The 15,175-nt window shown below is 53.6% G+C and overlaps 2 protein-coding genes and 2 non-coding genes across 6 annotated transcripts; 2 read left to right on the top strand and 2 right to left on the bottom strand.

The window, feature by feature from the left end:
- The first annotated feature begins 21 nt into the window (after positions 1–21).
- Positions 22–2,838, top strand: Gamt (guanidinoacetate N-methyltransferase). 2 transcript variants are annotated; one of them, XM_021174225.2, is made up of 6 exons: positions 22–316; positions 1,111–1,256; positions 1,360–1,423; positions 1,781–1,848; positions 1,973–2,083; positions 2,536–2,838. In XM_021174225.2, the coding sequence occupies exons 1-6, from the start codon at positions 121–123 to the stop codon at positions 2,674–2,676; spliced, it is 726 nt and encodes a 241-aa protein (XP_021029884.1). In that variant the 5' UTR covers positions 22–120; the 3' UTR covers positions 2,677–2,838. The 2 variants fall into 2 exon arrangements, with proteins under 2 accessions (XP_021029884.1, XP_085699116.1); XM_085842990.1 differs by lacking the exons at positions 1,781–1,848; positions 2,536–2,838 and having other exon boundaries at positions 1,973–2,082.
- Positions 2,839–3,978: 1,140 nt separating this feature from the next.
- Positions 3,979–11,460, bottom strand: Ndufs7 (NADH:ubiquinone oxidoreductase core subunit S7). 2 transcript variants are annotated; one of them, XM_085842991.1, is made up of 8 exons: positions 11,214–11,460; positions 8,296–8,332; positions 7,579–7,654; positions 6,937–7,062; positions 5,696–5,875; positions 5,579–5,625; positions 4,725–4,813; positions 3,979–4,136 (listed from the first exon to the last, which is right to left on the bottom strand). In XM_085842991.1, the coding sequence occupies exons 1-8, from the start codon at positions 11,227–11,229 to the stop codon at positions 4,039–4,041; spliced, it is 669 nt and encodes a 222-aa protein (XP_085699117.1). In that variant the 5' UTR covers positions 11,230–11,460; the 3' UTR covers positions 3,979–4,038. The 2 variants fall into 2 exon arrangements, with proteins under 2 accessions (XP_085699117.1, XP_021030279.1); XM_021174620.3 differs by having other exon boundaries at positions 6,937–7,060; positions 7,571–7,654; positions 11,214–11,455.
- Positions 11,461–11,472: 12 nt separating this feature from the next.
- Trnan-guu (transfer RNA asparagine (anticodon GUU)) lies at positions 11,473–11,546 on the bottom strand. Its single transcript has one exon. It is a non-coding gene; the product is annotated as a tRNA-Asn (tRNA).
- A 122-nt stretch (positions 11,547–11,668) lies between these two features.
- On the top strand, positions 11,669–11,741 carry Trnaf-gaa (transfer RNA phenylalanine (anticodon GAA)). The gene has a single exon. It is a non-coding gene; the product is annotated as a tRNA-Phe (tRNA).
- Positions 11,742–15,175: the final 3,434 nt, after the last annotated feature.

Here is a 15,175-nt window from a genome sequence, read left to right as displayed (position 1 = left end):
CCCCGCCCCCGCCTCAGGCTCCCACCCACCGGAGTGCAAGGCTAATCTCTGTGCAGAGGCACCGCCCCACTCCGCCTCCACCGGCCCCGCGGCTCCGCAGCCCTGCGCTCCGGGCCTGGTATGCACAGCCTCACCATGAGCTCTTCTGCAGCTAGCCCGCTCTTCGCGCCCGGCGAGGACTGCGGCCCCGCGTGGCGCGCGGCCCCCGCGGCCTATGACGCATCTGACACGCACCTGCAAATCCTGGGCAAGCCAGTGATGGAACGTTGGGAGACCCCCTATATGCATGCGCTGGCGGCGGCTGCTGCCTCCAGAGGTACTCTGCCAGAGGAAACTGAGGCTGCAGCTTAAAAGTGCAGGAGCTCCCATGCATGCTGCAAGCCTCAGTTTCCTTGCCTGAGGCACTGAGCTGCCTTGGGGCTACCTTGGTCGGGAAGGGAAGGGTATTTGCAAAAAGTGGACGCAGGCAAGAGGCCCCGGTTCCGAAATGGAACTTCCTCTCCCAGGGAAAAAGACTTCTACTTCCCGAGGCTGGGTCTTCGGACCGCAGTCTTGAGTGGAACTTAGAGAAAGAGCGGAGAGGCGTGAGGCTTGTGCTTGTCGGGAACCTCCGGAGTCTCCAGGGGCTGTTGCTAAGAATAGCTTGGGAAAACTGAGCAGAGAGGCAGCTGTCCCCGTGCTGTGGCCCTGAACTTCTGGACAAGGGGTGGTGTCTGAGGCACCCCAGCTTCAAACAGGGCAGATGGGCAGTGAGGGGACTTCAAAGTTCACCCAAGGCAAATGAGGACTTGGTATTAGATGCAGAATGAAACTTGGAGGGGCTGCAGGTGTAGAGCCTCCAAGCCAGGCTTGGCCCTTTCTCACAGATTAGAGCACAAATCGCGTGGGCAGGGGCTCAGAGTCCAGGGATCCCTGGGGCCAGGCCCTGGGCTCCCAGGCTAGCCGCTCTGATTGGCAGCCGGCCCGAGCCCACACTCTGCTGTTACTTTGTTCTGTCCACCCACATGGTCCTGCTGGCTGGCTGGCTGGCCTTGAGGCAAGTGTGAGCCAGGCCTCACATCTAAGTCCCCCTCCCCCACCCAAGCCAGCTGTCATGTTTTGTCCTCCTAGGGGGCCGGGTCTTGGAAGTGGGCTTCGGTATGGCCATTGCAGCCTCCAGGGTGCAACAGGCCCCCATAGAGGAACACTGGATTATTGAGTGCAATGATGGGGTCTTCCAGCGTCTACAAGACTGGGCCCTGCGGCAGCCACATAAGGTACCTTCTGCCACTGGGGTGCAGACTGGAAGTACCCCGCAGGGCTGGGAGATCATGGGGTCCCATGTGACCCTCAACCTCTTTTGACCCTCTCCTCTCCAAGGTTGTTCCCCTGAAAGGCCTGTGGGAGGAGGTGGCGCCTACCCTGCCTGACGGTCACTTTGATGGTGAGGGCACTCTGGGAGCCTGGCAAAGGGGTTGAGCTCTGGGGAACCTGCTGGCGTCTGGGTACTGCTTGGCGGCCTGTGCCTGCTCTTACACTACCATACCCTCTTCAGCCTGGTGGAGCTTGCCATCAAAAAGGATGACCAAAGTTTGATCCCCAGGATGTACATGGTGTAAGGAGAGAATGGATGCCTACAAGTTGTCCCCCATCCCAGCAAACACACCTCCAATGTGTACTGGGGACACAGCCGTGGGAAGGACAGCTGCATGGGCTGGGTTAGCCTCCAAGGCCATGGGATGGCTCAGATGAGGTTGGGCAAGGCTGTGCCAGCGCTGACTGGTATGTGTTCAAACTGCAGGGATTCTATATGACACGTACCCACTGTCTGAAGAGGCCTGGCACACTCACCAATTCAACTTTATTAAGGTAGGACTGCGGGGCCAGGGACGGTGGGCCTTGGAAGGTCAGGTGGGCAGGGCATGTGACATTTACAGACCAGCAGCTCTCTTCCCATGGTCCTACCCCTTCCTGTCCACTGGCCTCTCTGCAGAATCATGCCTTCCGCTTGCTGAAGACCGGGGGCGTTCTCACCTATTGCAACCTCACGTCCTGGGGGGAGCTCATGAAGTCCAAATACACAGACATCACCACCATGTTTGAGGTATGCTGCCTGACAGCAGGTGAGGAGGGCCTTACCCTGCAGCCTGGCAGGGGGAGACCCTCTGCTCGCTGGCCTTGGGGGCCAGAGCTCTCAAGAGGTCTGGGTTGTGATTTTCCATTCTCAAGTCAGGAAGGCCCCCACTAGTCCCAGCCTCCGGTGGCTCCTCAGTGCTCTGTACAGCCCTGCTCACTGCACTCTACCTGTGGGGCTGTGCCTATCTTGGGGACAGATGCCCTCCAGTACCAGGGCAAGCAGGACAGCTTTCCCACCAGCCCATGAGACAGCTCCATCACATAAGACTCTTTTCTTAAGAGGCCTACAGCGGGCCTGTGCAAGGATGCTGGTCTGAAACACAGCAGAGCTTATCAGAAAATTGTTGCCTGCACCAGAATTCACTCACACCCAGGTCCTGTCCCACATCATCTGGGGTGACCTGTGACCCCTCCCTACAGGAGACGCAGGTGCCTGCACTGCAGGAAGCTGGCTTCCTGAAAGAAAACATCTGCACAGAGGTGATGGCACTGGTGCCCCCAGCCGACTGCCGCTACTATGCCTTCCCTCAGATGATCACACCCCTGGTCACCAAGCACTGAGCAGCCGGCCCAGGTCTACAAGGAGCCTGTGTCCTCCTCAGTACCTTTGTGGCTGGAATGTGGGCTCCAGCCTCTCCACTGTGCCTGCAGTGTGACATCCTAACCATTGCCTGGCACTGCCATCTTCCCAGAGCTCAGGAGTAAAATAAATGCTAACAAGAAGACTAGTGGGTTGGTTGGCAGTGAGCCAAAGGTGAGGGACCACATCTGGCTCAGAACTGCCTCTGCCTCAGAAGATGTGGTGCTCTGTGCCCCCTGCCCCACCCAGACATGACCAATCAACCATTGTCTGTTTTCAACAGGGGGCCCAGGATGAGACTGTGGGGTCTCACCAAGGCCAGGGTAGGGGAGAGCCTCCACGGGCCTCAGCCTAGCCCAGTACACAACAAGCAATGTGGCTCTCACAGTGCAGTCCTACTGTGCAAATCCCTGGTACCAAATCTGCTGCCTGGGTCCACACTGCACCCTTGGAGGGCCTGTTGGCCTGTGCCCTATGCCAGCTCTTCTTCACTTCCGGCTGCTGTCCTGTGGCCAGCCAGTGCCTGGACACCTCTGCTCACACCCTGCCCTCTTCCACAGTCTCTTCCCCAGTATGAAGGCCAGGGTTGGCATTCAAGGCAGGGAGCAGACTGTTCCCTTGGCCTGGAGAGTCTCCACCTTAACTGGGTCTTGTCTTAAAAGCTGCCTTTGGAGTGGGGTATGGTGTAACCCCTGTAATCCCAGCCTTTGGGAGGCAGACAGGCTGATCTCTGGGGTTCCAGGACAGCCAGGGCTACACAGAGAAACCCTGTCTCCGGACAAAAAGCTCCTCTTGCCTGGGCAGGCTCACCCACCCATCCCACGCCCTGGGTGTGCTGGTTCCCTGACCCATTCCTGTCACAGTGTGTCCTTTGAGAGCCACAGAATGGAAATCTGCAGGACACGAAGGCCGAGTCCTGACATGCTCTGCAAGAGGGCATCATGCTGAGCATGCTGGTATCCTCCCCCCCCCATCCTCCCCCCCTGCTCCTCCTCTTCCTCCTCCTCCTCCTCCCAGAGTTGATAGCTCCTAAAGGGCAGCAGACCAGATATGTGTCTTCTGTTTGAGAGGAGACCTACTGCCTTCCCTTGCTCAGAAGTAGGCAGTGACTGGTCTGAGCTGTACAGTGGGCAGAGGCCACAAGCTCAGATGTGAGACACTGAGACTGAAACGGGCCACCAGCCTACACTGCCCACAGCTGGCCCTTAGAGCCAGGAGTGATCACAGAGGGTGCAGGACCTGGCATCTGCCAGCTGGGCCACAGTCCACACAGAACACACAACTGGATCAGGATGGGTTTATTCACAAGGGATTCTGGGATTCTCGTGCTCAGCCTGGCAGCTCTACCTGCGGTACCAGATCTTCAGCTTCTGTTCACGCTTGATCTTCCGTTGCAGTTGCAAGATGCCGTAGAGGAGTGCTTCGGCCGTGGGCGGGCAGCCTGGGGACACACACGGTTGAGACCCCACCATCTGCCTCTACCAGCCCACATGGGTACCCTGGGGTTGGCTTCAAAGGGACAAGGGTCCTTGCTATGCCAGGCCTCCTAACACCCACTCCATCCCTGAGCTGTCCATGGCTCCACAGGGAAAAGGGCCAGGTTGTGACTCTGGTGACCAGCCTGGTCCTTAGGAATAGTCACAAAAACTGAACCATTTGGTCAGGGAGATGGGCTTGAGCCAAGGGCAGCTTGAGATTCCATGTCTCAGGATGCTAGAAGCCTCTGGACTGCAGCCAGAAACCCTGCCCTCCCTGTTCATCTGGCCCTGCTCCCCAGCAGTCTGCTGACAGAGAGCCTTGCAGGGGGCAGTGGCCAGTGACCACACAGGGAAGACAGACAGGGAACTGCTAAAAGACCCTGCAGCTCAGCTAAGCTGAGGCCCATCCAGGGCTACAGAGGAGAGCTAGCACACCCAGCACTCCTGGGAGGGTGGGATAAAGGACAAGGCATGGACACAGGGGACATCAAGGTCCCCTCCTCAGGCTGGCTCAGCAGCTTGGAGTGGTGGGGCAGGATGGCTGTCCTCACCTGGCACGTAGATGTCCACTGGCACAATGCGGTCACAGCCACGAACAACCGAGTAGGAGTAGTGGTAGTAGCCACCGCCATTGGCACAGCTGGGGAGAGGATTGTGAGGCAGTTCAGATGCATGGCCACCCAGCCCATGCCACACCCCACACCCTGCAGCAGGCTGAGGTAAAGGGGACTTCCAGAACCTTCATGGGACGTGCTGGATGCAAGGAGCCACTGATCAACTCATGGAAAAGTGCACTCAACCAAAGAGTTTCTCATGACCCCCACACGGGGTGGGCTGTGGGGTCTAAGGTGAAGGTGACAGGAGGGCACCATGGTACCAGTTACCATGCTGGGGATGGAACTCAGGGCTTCCTGCATGCTGGGTGTGCCTCTGATAACACAACCATTGCCCTCTTTTCCTTCTTCCTTTTTGAGACCAGGCTTAGTTCAAGCTGACCTTGAACTCAGAGATCAGACTGCCTTGGCCTCAGAGCTGGCCTCCACACCCAGTTTTGTTTTGTTTTTTAAAGATTGGATTGTCTGGAGCTAGTGTCACAGGCAGTTGTGGGCCCCTGTGTGGGTACCAGGATTCAAAGGGGTCTCCCGTACAGCCTCCACTGCAAGAAAAGACCCAAGCTGTTGGGTCGAGGATGTGCACACTGCCTGGCGGGCACAGGGACCCAAGGGACTCAGGCTCCATGCATGCATTTACTATAGGATGAACAAGAGAAAGACTGAGGAGAGGGAGAGGAGAGCACGGAGGAGGAGCCTTGGGCTGCCTGGAGCTTTTCCTGTCTACAGAGCAGAGCTGGGGGGAAGGTGCCAGCCGGGGATGGGCCCTGCTCCCCTAGGTGTCACACACTCACCTCCCCATGGACACCACATAGCGGGGTTCCGGCATCTGGTCGTACACCTACAAGACACACAGGTCAGATAACTGCAGGTGGCAAGGCAGTAGAAGGGGCCAAGGGGCCCAGATGTACCTTGCGGAGCGCGGGGGCCATCTTGTTGGTAAGCGTGCCAGCTACAATCATCACATCAGCCTGGCGTGGACTGGCACGGAACACCACACCGAAGCGGTCCATGTCATAGCGCGGCGCAGCCATGTGCATCATCTCCACGGCACAGCACGCCAGGCCAAAGGTCATAGGCCACAGGGAGCTCTGGCAGAACACAGACAGTCAGCCCTGTGCAGGCACTGTCCCTGCTGGGCATAGTGGGCACAGTGACACTAAGTGCTTGGCAGGCACCTGATGCCAGAGGCTGCCCTAGGCCTAGGACTCTAGGCAGCACCCACGCCAAGCTGCTGCTCTGGCCATCATGAATAACCCCTCTTGACGTCCTTGGACTAGCTCAACTGTCCCTCAGGAATCTCCTGGGACTGACTGGCCGCCCCCAATGTCCTCTGTCCACGGGTGCTTACGCTCCTCATGGATGCAGCTGGCCCTGCACCTGTGTCTGGTCTCTGCAGTGGGCACCTTGTCCTAGCAGCTTCAGGCTCCAGTAGGGTACCCACCAGAGCCCTAGGCACTGCCCAGGAGAATAAGGCAGGTCCAGGGGCATGCCTGTCAATGGACAATTGTCAGACAGGGGTTGTCACATCTAGGCACGGGAACCAGGCACAGCTGCCCAGCAACTGTGTCCTAGACATGAGCACGCACTGAGAGGGACAACTGAGGACAGGCATGGAGAGGGTGCCATCCCTGTGCTTTGCAGAGGGCCTGCAGCTCATCAGCCTCTGCCATGAGAGGAGCTTAAAGACGGCAGAGTGGCTGCTTTCAGCTCAGCTCAGCAGGCAGGCAGAGCTCTGTAAAATCTTCTGATTTACAAAGGAAGTTCCAAGGAGGTCAGAGCTAGGTAGAGAGACCCTTGCTCAAAAACAAATTCAATGCAAAACAATAATTAAATAAAAGGCCCTTTTTATCAGCGTTTGAGCTGGCACAACGAGTAAAGGCACTTGCTACTAAGCCTGACGACCTGAGTCAGATCCTGGAACCCATGTGGTGGAAAGAGGGAGCCGAATCCTCGAATCCTGCAGGTTATCCCCCGACCTCCACGTCCACTTGATGGTGTATAAGCATGCACACATACGCGCGTGTACACACACACACACACACACACATACACACACTACACTAAACAAATATGTGGACTGCTGAAGCATCCAGGCCACCCTGAGTGGAAGGGAGCCCTGAGGAGGGTGGGGTTTGACACGAGGACTTACCCGGCGTGCCCAGTTGATGAGGTCATCCAGCTTGGTTACCACATACTCAGCCCGGCTTCGGGGAAGATGAGAGAGCTTGGGGACCACGGCTCCAGCTCCAGCCTTGGACACAGCAGACTGTGTGCTAAGGGCAGAGCAGGTGAGCACAGGGGACAGTTAGCCAGGTGTCCCCAGGGTCCCTGACCTGGGACCCATGGGAAGGGATAGACAGGGTCCCAGGACAGAACCACATCATCCCTGAGGTCCTCAAGGCCTACACTAGGCCTGATCAACAGAGAAAGGAGAAGCAGCCACACTAGAGAGGTAAGACCTGAGGCCAGGGCCACATGTTGGGGTGGAGTGCAGGCAACAATCAAGAATCAAAGCCCTATGGGAGGAGTCAGTGGCTAAGAGCACTCACTGCTCTTCCAAAGGTCCTGGGTTCAAATCCCAGCAACCACATGGTGGCTCACAGCCATCTGTATGAGATCTGATGCCCTCTTCTGGTGAGTCTGAAGACAGTTACACCGTACTTACATATAATAAATAGATAAATCTTTAAAAAACAAAACAAAACAAAAAACCAAAGATTAAAAAAAAAAAGATTCAAAGCCCTAGAAGACAGCATGCAGACCCTTCTCAGAGCATGAATTACCTGCTCGGGCTCGGGCTCGGGCTCGGGCTCGGGCCCTCAGTGGCCACACTCTGATGAACTCTGCGCAGCTGGACCTGTGCTGTGCTGGAGATGCAAACAGGGGCGATGCTGAGAGGCCGCCAGGACCCAGTCAGCAGTTCCTTCTCACCGCCACCAGCCCCACGCAGCACAGGTGGCCTCCCTGCCCACCCATGGCCCCCTGCTCATCTCCAGGCTGCCCTGCCCTTTCATAGGGACAATGCTGCTACAGTCCTTGGAGACAACTCTGACATAAGTAGAGCCTCTCTGCTTCTAAAAACTACCGACTGGTCAAAAGGTTGACAAGATGTCCTAGCAAGGATGGTATTGAGGTGCTGTGCTTTAAGCCCAGGAGACAGCTGGTAGCTCCCCTGGGCTGGTGACCTTCACAGCCCTGTCACAAGGCAGCCAGCCTGTGGAGGCCCAGCTGGCAGGCTCACAGAACACCTTGTTGGGACAGGCAGTGCATTTCCTACGAGGGCCCCAAGCTTGTGGACAGTACTATCCTGCCTTGGCCACTGCCTTCCCAGGCAATCCCTGCATACCATGTGAGGACACCTGGACGTCCCACTAACCCCCCACTAAACTGAACAGTCTCTTCACTAGCCACTGCTGGGGGACCCTCCCAGCTCCAAGCCCTGCAGCTCCATGCTGTTCACTGACACCCAGCTAGATCTAGCCTTGTGACAGACAGGTCACACACTCACCGCAGACCCAGGATCCGTACAGAGAGCAGGCCAGGAGCTAGAGAGAGAAACACAGAACTCTGAGCCTAACAGTTTAGTCCCCAGGAGGGGTCCTGGTTCTAGTCCCAATCCTACCCTGGAGGGCTCCAGCACACTCTCCCTCTTACCAAGTCACCTTCCCTTGTAAGTCACCTTTCCCTCTGTCTCCCATGTCTCACTTCTCCACCCCAGGACCCAAGTCAGCTGCTTCTGAACAGCCTGTTCTACATTCGCACAAAGGAGGACCTTCCCACATGGCAGGACTCAACCAAGGGGACTTTTTAGAAGGAAGAGAGACATGGCAGGCAGCTTTGAGCCAGGATGGAGTCATGCCCTCACTGCTTATGTATCGGAATCTTTATCCGAGCACCTTGAAATGCAACTGTATGTATGAGCATGTTGCCCCAGCATCTCAGAACGGAGTGCCATTGTATGCATGAGCCTTTCCAGAGGCAAAAAAAAGCTACAATGAGGTTACTAAAATGTGCCCAGACATAACAGGATGGATATTCTTTATAAGGGCAGGTGTGAGTCAGGTCTGAAGATGTACAACTCTCATCCTAGCACTTTGGAGGCGGAGGCAGGGGTGCTGCATATCCTAGAACAGCCTGGCTTACATGGGAACAGCCTCTAGAAAATCCCAAACATCATTTAAAAACACAAAAACAAACAAAACTAACCACGGATAGGATAAAGATGAATAGGATAGCCTCATGAGGATAGAGGGGGTCATATCTGTGAGCTCACAAAACCCCAGCCCTGTGACACTCTGATCTTGGACTCCAAGTTCAAGGAGTACAAGATAAATTTCTGTCATCTGGGACGGGGTTGGTGGTGCACACCTTGAATCCCATCACTCAGGATGCAGTGGAAGGTGGAGCTTTGTGAGTTCGAGCCAGCCTGGTCTACATACCAAGTTCCAGTCAGCTAGAGCTACACAGCAAAATCCTGTCTTGGAGGAAGAAAGTGGGAGGGGGTCTCATCTGGGACTGCCCCTCCATGACAGAATGGTGGGACTGGGAGAGGGACACCCACCATGACATGGGGATTATCCTGCCTCCCACACTCGGGGCTGGGCTGACGGTGGCTTTCCATGCTCCTTCTTCTGCCTCAGCCCTCCTCACTGACTTCAGCCTTGCTCAGGGTTACTGCTTCCCAAGGTCACGACTGCTTGGATCAAAGACAGACTACTACAGACTCTAGACTTTCTGACTGAGTGGCACACACCAGGCCTGGTCTTCCCCATCTAAAAACTTAAGGCTTTGGATAAACTTCCAGCAAAGTAAATGCCCTACTAAGTGGCTGGAGGTGCCAGCAGCAGGCTTTTGTTTTAACTGGCATATGGTCTCTCTGTGTTGCCTAAGCTGCTTCTGAACTCTGACCTCAGGAGAGCCTTCTGAGCAGCTAGGACTGCATGAAGCACAAGCCTGGCTCAGACCAGACTTCTGTGCTGTCATGCTGGGAATGAAATGTGGGGCCCTGAACACATTCAGTGAATGTTTTAACACTGGACCACATCTCCAGGCCTTCTCCTCTTCCTGCCTTTTAAAATGGTATTACTATGTATCCATGGCCAGCCTGGAACTCCCAGAAATCCTAGTGCCCTTCTTTTGAAGCAGGGATCCAGTATAGCCCAGGCTAGGCTCATCCTGCCTCAGCGTCCCAAGGGATGGGATTACAGCTGTACCGTACAATGCCTTACAGCAAACATCCTCCTTGTTGTCTCTAAGGTGTTAGTTTCTCTTTCAGATAGGACCACAGTAAGGTCTATTAACTGTCACCAGCAAGATCACAGCTGAGCCTGAGTGAATTCAGGAGCCAGAAGTCAACACCATGAATCACCAAGACCTCCACTCTTCAAGGGGGCTACATCACAACTGGGCTGGGTACAGTGATGGGGTCTGTAATCCCAGCAATGAGAGACTGTAGCAGGAACATTATGAGTTTGATATGACTCTAGGACACAGGAAGACCCTATCTTTAAAAGAAAAAATAATGTTGGGTATAGTAGTAAGTCTGTCATCCTAGTATTTGGGGCCAGAGCCTGGAAGATCAGTAGTTCAAAAGTCAGCCTCTTATACATGAGATCTTGTCTCCAAAACAGGCATTTGAGGCTGGAGTTGTGTTGGCAGAGCCCTTGCCTGGCATGCACCAAGCCCTTAGTTCCATCCCTGGTGCTGTATAAATGGGCTTGACGGTGCACACCTGCCATCCCAGCATTAGCAGTGAAGGCACTTGGATGAAGCCTTCAAGATCACCCACAGTATAGAGTTTGAGGCCAAGCTGGGACTCATTAGACACTGTCTCAAAGCAACAACAAAACACAGAAGGAGTTAGACCGGACTTCCTGAGTTCTCCCACTCCTTATGTTAACACTGCAACCTGCTAGGCGATGGGAGGTTCCACTTAGCAACTGTCGCTCACGTCTACCAAACTGCATAGGTGTTTAATCCGTGTACATAAAGAGAAAGACACCAAAGCTTTGGCACGGAAACTAAGACATCTGCTCTAGAGGCCCTTGCTAACTGTCCAGGGTGGGGATGAGATGGAAAGAGCCACCGGGTGGGTGGCCTAAGTGTCCAGGGCCTCTCCCCTGTCCCACTCTGTGCTTCGGGGACATCAGCCGGGTTTCTGCAGTCAGCTTCCTGAGGTTGGGAGATACACAGGCCTCAGCGTTCCCGACTATAATCAGAGACGATAGCAAGAGGCCTGCAACTTGCTATGTAGACCACGCAGAACTATGTGAATTCAAACATGCTTCGGGCCAATGCTAGACCCCGACATTACCGAGGGCTGGGATCTGACCTATAGGTCCCAACGCCTCTCAATACCGGGCTTGGACTCCAAGGTCCCCGCAGCCCAGGACTACGCCACTCTCCCGACCGCAGGGCTTCACTCACCCGAAAGCGCCGCCATCTTGGCCTCGGCCTTCAGACAACCTCTGAGGTCCGTCCTCCAAAGCGTTCCGGTTCTAGTCCAACGCCCAAATAGACACCAGCGGAAACCGGCACCACAAGCGGAGTGGTTCTGACCCGCTTTCTACCTGTGGTCGCGTCCACACAGAGTGCGCCACCGTCGTCCTGTGACAAACAGGAAACAGCGACAAAAGGAAGAACTTCCACTTTATTCAGTCTTAAGGAACGAAAAAGTCTCTATAGTCGTCCCTGGGTGGGCTCGAACCACCAACCTTTCGGTTAACAGCCGAACGCGCTAACCGATTGCGCCACAGAGACGACACCAGCCAGTTGCTTATAGTCTAACCCTACAAAGTTTGACTGACGAAGTGTGAAGTGCGCTTGCGCGCTAAAGCAACGGCACGGCGCGGAGGGAGGGTGGTGCAGAGAGCTGATGTGTCGCCGAAATAGCTCAGTTGGGAGAGCGTTAGACTGAAGATCTAAAGGTCCCTGGTTCGATCCCGGGTTTCGGCAGATGTTTTGAACTCATTGACGAACCCGTTTTTGAGATTTTGATTCGTTTTGAACCACAGTCTTGAATTCGTCCAATCCAATGTTGAACTTTTACGTTCTATTTACATATTAGCAATCAGTCCTACATTCTTCCAATTGATAGGTCTAAAGCCATTACTGACTATGAAATGTAAAAGTATCTCGGTGAATTGTTTACACACCTGTCAGACTAGCACCCCAGAGAAGCAGGAGGATGTGTACGAGGTCAAGTTCTTCCTGTCAAAAAACCAAAATTATTATTGTTGTTGTTAATGATGTTGTTAAGTAACTTTTTTTTTTCTTTTTTGGTTTTTCGAGACAGGGTTTCTCTGTATAGTCCTCGCTGTCCTGGAACTCACTCTGTAGACCAGGCTGGCCTTGAACTCAGAAATTCACCTGCCTCTGCTTCCCAAAGGTAAAGGTAACATTTTTTTTTTTAATGGCTCAGCAGTTAAGAGCATTGGTTCCTCTTTCAAAAGAATGGGAATTCAATTCCCAGCATCCCATAACTTTCTAAAACTCCAATTCCTGGGTCTCTCATGGCTCTTTTAATCTCTCCAGGCACCAGGCATGCATGCAGTCAAAACACCCACACATAAAATAAAGTAAAATGAATAAGTGTAGGTGGTTAGTAAGCACTCTCTCCTATCACGCAGAAGACCCTGGTTCCACCTTGGCACCACATAAACAAGGCTTGTGTGGCGTGCCTGTCATTCCAGCCCTGGGGAGGTTGAGGCAGGAGAGCTAGGAGTCCTTGGCTAGACAGCAAACTCCAGGCCAACCATGATAATGAGAACGATAAGGGTCTTAACTGGTTCGGTGGGTAAAAGCAGTTGGCTGCTGCTAGACCTGAGTTAGATCTCTAGATCCCACAAGGTGGCAGGAGAGAACTGGAGTCTGAAAGTTGTCCCAGGCATGGGTACCAATGGCTCATGCTGCACATTTGCATGAGCACACACACTCGCACACACACACACACACACACACACACACACATGAGCACGCGCACACACACACACTATCCCTGCCTCTCATCCCCAGAGCGCTTGGCTTGGCATTAAGGGACAATAGGTGGCTGTCATTTGGTAGAAAGTCAGTAACGCCTGGGTAGGAGTCTCATTTTCCCCATTTGTAAACTGAATAGAATCATATACACTTAGCACTCTCTTCCACTAATTTCCACTTGTTCAGTGATTTATTTATTTTGGGGTGTGTGTGTGTGTGTGTCTGTGTCTGTGTGTCTGTGTGTGTAAGCATGCCTCTGTGTGTGTGTGTGTGTGTGTGTGTGTGTGTGTGTGTGTGTGTGTTTTACAAGGCTGGGTATGGCTGGAGAGAACTATGGATTAGAGAAAAATAAACTTTTAGGTTTTTGTTTGTTTGTTTGCTCAATTTTGAGTCAGAGCTTCACTTTTTAACCCAGACTGGCCTCTGGCTTCAACCCTACCCTGCCCATCTAGAATTTTAGATTTACAGAAAACATAAAAAGTTGGTTCAGAGACAGCATAAGTAGGCCACAGCCAGCTGAGCCAAACTAGATATTAAATATTTCGTGTGTATGTGTGAGATCTACCAGTGCTGGAGCTCACCATTGTACATACGAGTCAGGTGTTCTGGGCCTGAAACATCTCCCAACCACTGCCCTTCAGCGTGAAGGCAGCTTGTGTGCTGCTAGGATGCAGTGACCCATTTACCAGGGCTCCCCTAGGCTGGGCTTCCCCCACTTTCCCCAGCTGTCCTCAGAGTGCCAGCTCCGCAAAGGTGCCAGAACCTCAACAGCTACAGTCCTGTGTGGACTGCAATCTGAGGGGGGTTGGTGCTGGGGTTAGATGAGGTCATGGGGTTCCCAGAATGGCATTAGTAGATGCTGTGTAAGAGGGAGAGCTGAGTATGGTGGCGAGCACCTGGAATTCTGACATTTGAAAGGCTGAAGCAAGCAGATCTGCGTGAATTTGAAGCCTGCCTGGTCTTCATAGATCCGGACAGCCAAAGCTGTATATAGAGAGACCTTGTCTCAAGACAGAGACAAAGAGACACACTGACTAAGGTAGGGTCCCTGTGGAATTGAGGTCACTTTGTGTTACATAGTGTTTGGGACGCACTTGGGACTAAACAATGGGAGAGGCAGCCAGATAGCTCAGTACATCAGAGACACTTGCCACCAAGCCTGACTACCTAAGTTCCAACTACATAGGGAAAGATGTTCTCCAACCTACACACACACATTCACACACAAGTTCGAACACCCATACCCACTCCCACACCCACCCCTCCCACAACAAATATAGTACATTCTAGACAAGGGTGGGATATGGTTTGGTGGTGGGACACGAACACGATTTTGGTTCATTCTGAGCACTGCAAAAGTCCAGGCGAGTTCAGGGTCTTCGCCTCTGATGTATCAACTGCACCCCCATCTTTTTTTTTTTAAGATTTATTTATTTATTATATATAAGTACACTGTAGCTGTCTTCAGTGAAGAGGGCATCAGATCTCATTACAGATGGTTGTGAGCCACCATGTGGTTGCTGGTATTTGAACTCAGGACCCCTGGAAGAGCAGCTAGTGCTCTTAACCACTGAGCCATCTCTCCAGCCCCTCAACTGCCCCCTCTTGACACCACCCCCTCATCTACAGAAATCAACCATGGACGAGTGCTCCTTGTCACCAGGCTCTGGGAAACATGCTCTAGCTGTGGCTTGAGGATTGGTCAGTGTGTCCGATTGCCTGACAGATGGACAGCAGTCAGGCAAACAGGGTAGTGCTCAGGAATCCAGAGCTTCAAGGACATCACAGGAACAGGTCAGGAGGGAATGAAAGGGCAGCTTGGGGCTTTGATAGCTGTGGGCAAGAAAGTTGGGGATGATGGAACAGGAAGAGATGAGGAGGAGGAAGGGAAGGAGGGGTGGATGGGGAAGGACACTGCAGTGCAGGATAGACAGGCAAGATGGACCTAGGGTCACTTCCCATTTTCATGGCGTGGCGCAGCATCTGGCATGGCATAAAAGATCCACAATCCACTCGCTAATGTGCCTGGGTCAGGACCTCTATGTCTCTGCTGCCCATCTGCTGCTTCTTGAGGAGTTTGAGTCTTTTTACCTTGTGGTGCCTGGGCTTCCAGTGAGACAGGAGTCAAGGTCCTTGAGATACAGGTAGGAAAATACCACTAGATGGCACTAGGGAGCTGAGGGATTGTAGGGGTTTTTGGAGGGAAGGAATATCAACCTGCAGAAGAGGCCACAGGCCCATCTCCACCACAATGGGACAGGAGGAGGAAAGGCCTCTTGAATCCTAGCTGTGGGACACTGGGTAATGTCTAGGGAATGTGTCCACTTCAACTGGGGACATTCCTGTCCTATAGACTGGCCAGTGATGCACCTATCATCAACTATAGGGCCTTGGATGCTCTGAAAGTGACC

The sequence above is a fragment of the Mus caroli genome, unplaced genomic scaffold (assembly GCF_978045245.1).
Source record: "Mus caroli unplaced genomic scaffold, Mus_caroli_1 scaffold_9, whole genome shotgun sequence".
NCBI classification, from domain to species: Eukaryota; Metazoa; Chordata; class Mammalia; order Rodentia; family Muridae; genus Mus; species Mus caroli.
The sequence above is the reverse complement of the archived record's forward strand: the minus strand, read 5'-3'. Positions and strand labels throughout refer to the sequence as shown.

Coding starts and splice junctions, on each gene's coding strand:
- Gamt (XM_021174225.2), top strand. CDS start 121: ATGCACAGCCTCACCATGAGCTCTTCTGCAGCTAGCCCGCTCTTCGCG. Junction 317..1,110: donor GGCGGCTGCTGCCTCCAGAG/GTACTCTGCCAG, acceptor TTGTCCTCCTAG/GGGGCCGGGTCTTGGAAGTG. Junction 1,849..1,972: donor ACCAATTCAACTTTATTAAG/GTAGGACTGCGG, acceptor GCCTCTCTGCAG/AATCATGCCTTCCGCTTGCT.
- Ndufs7 (XM_021174620.3), bottom strand. Junction 7,655..8,295: donor GTACGGATCCTGGGTCTGCG/GTGAGTGTGTGA, acceptor TTGCATCTCCAG/CACAGCACAGGTCCAGCTGC. Junction 7,061..7,570: donor CCGAGCCCGAGCCCGAGCAG/GTAATTCATGCT, acceptor CTCTGCCCTTAG/CACACAGTCTGCTGTGTCCA.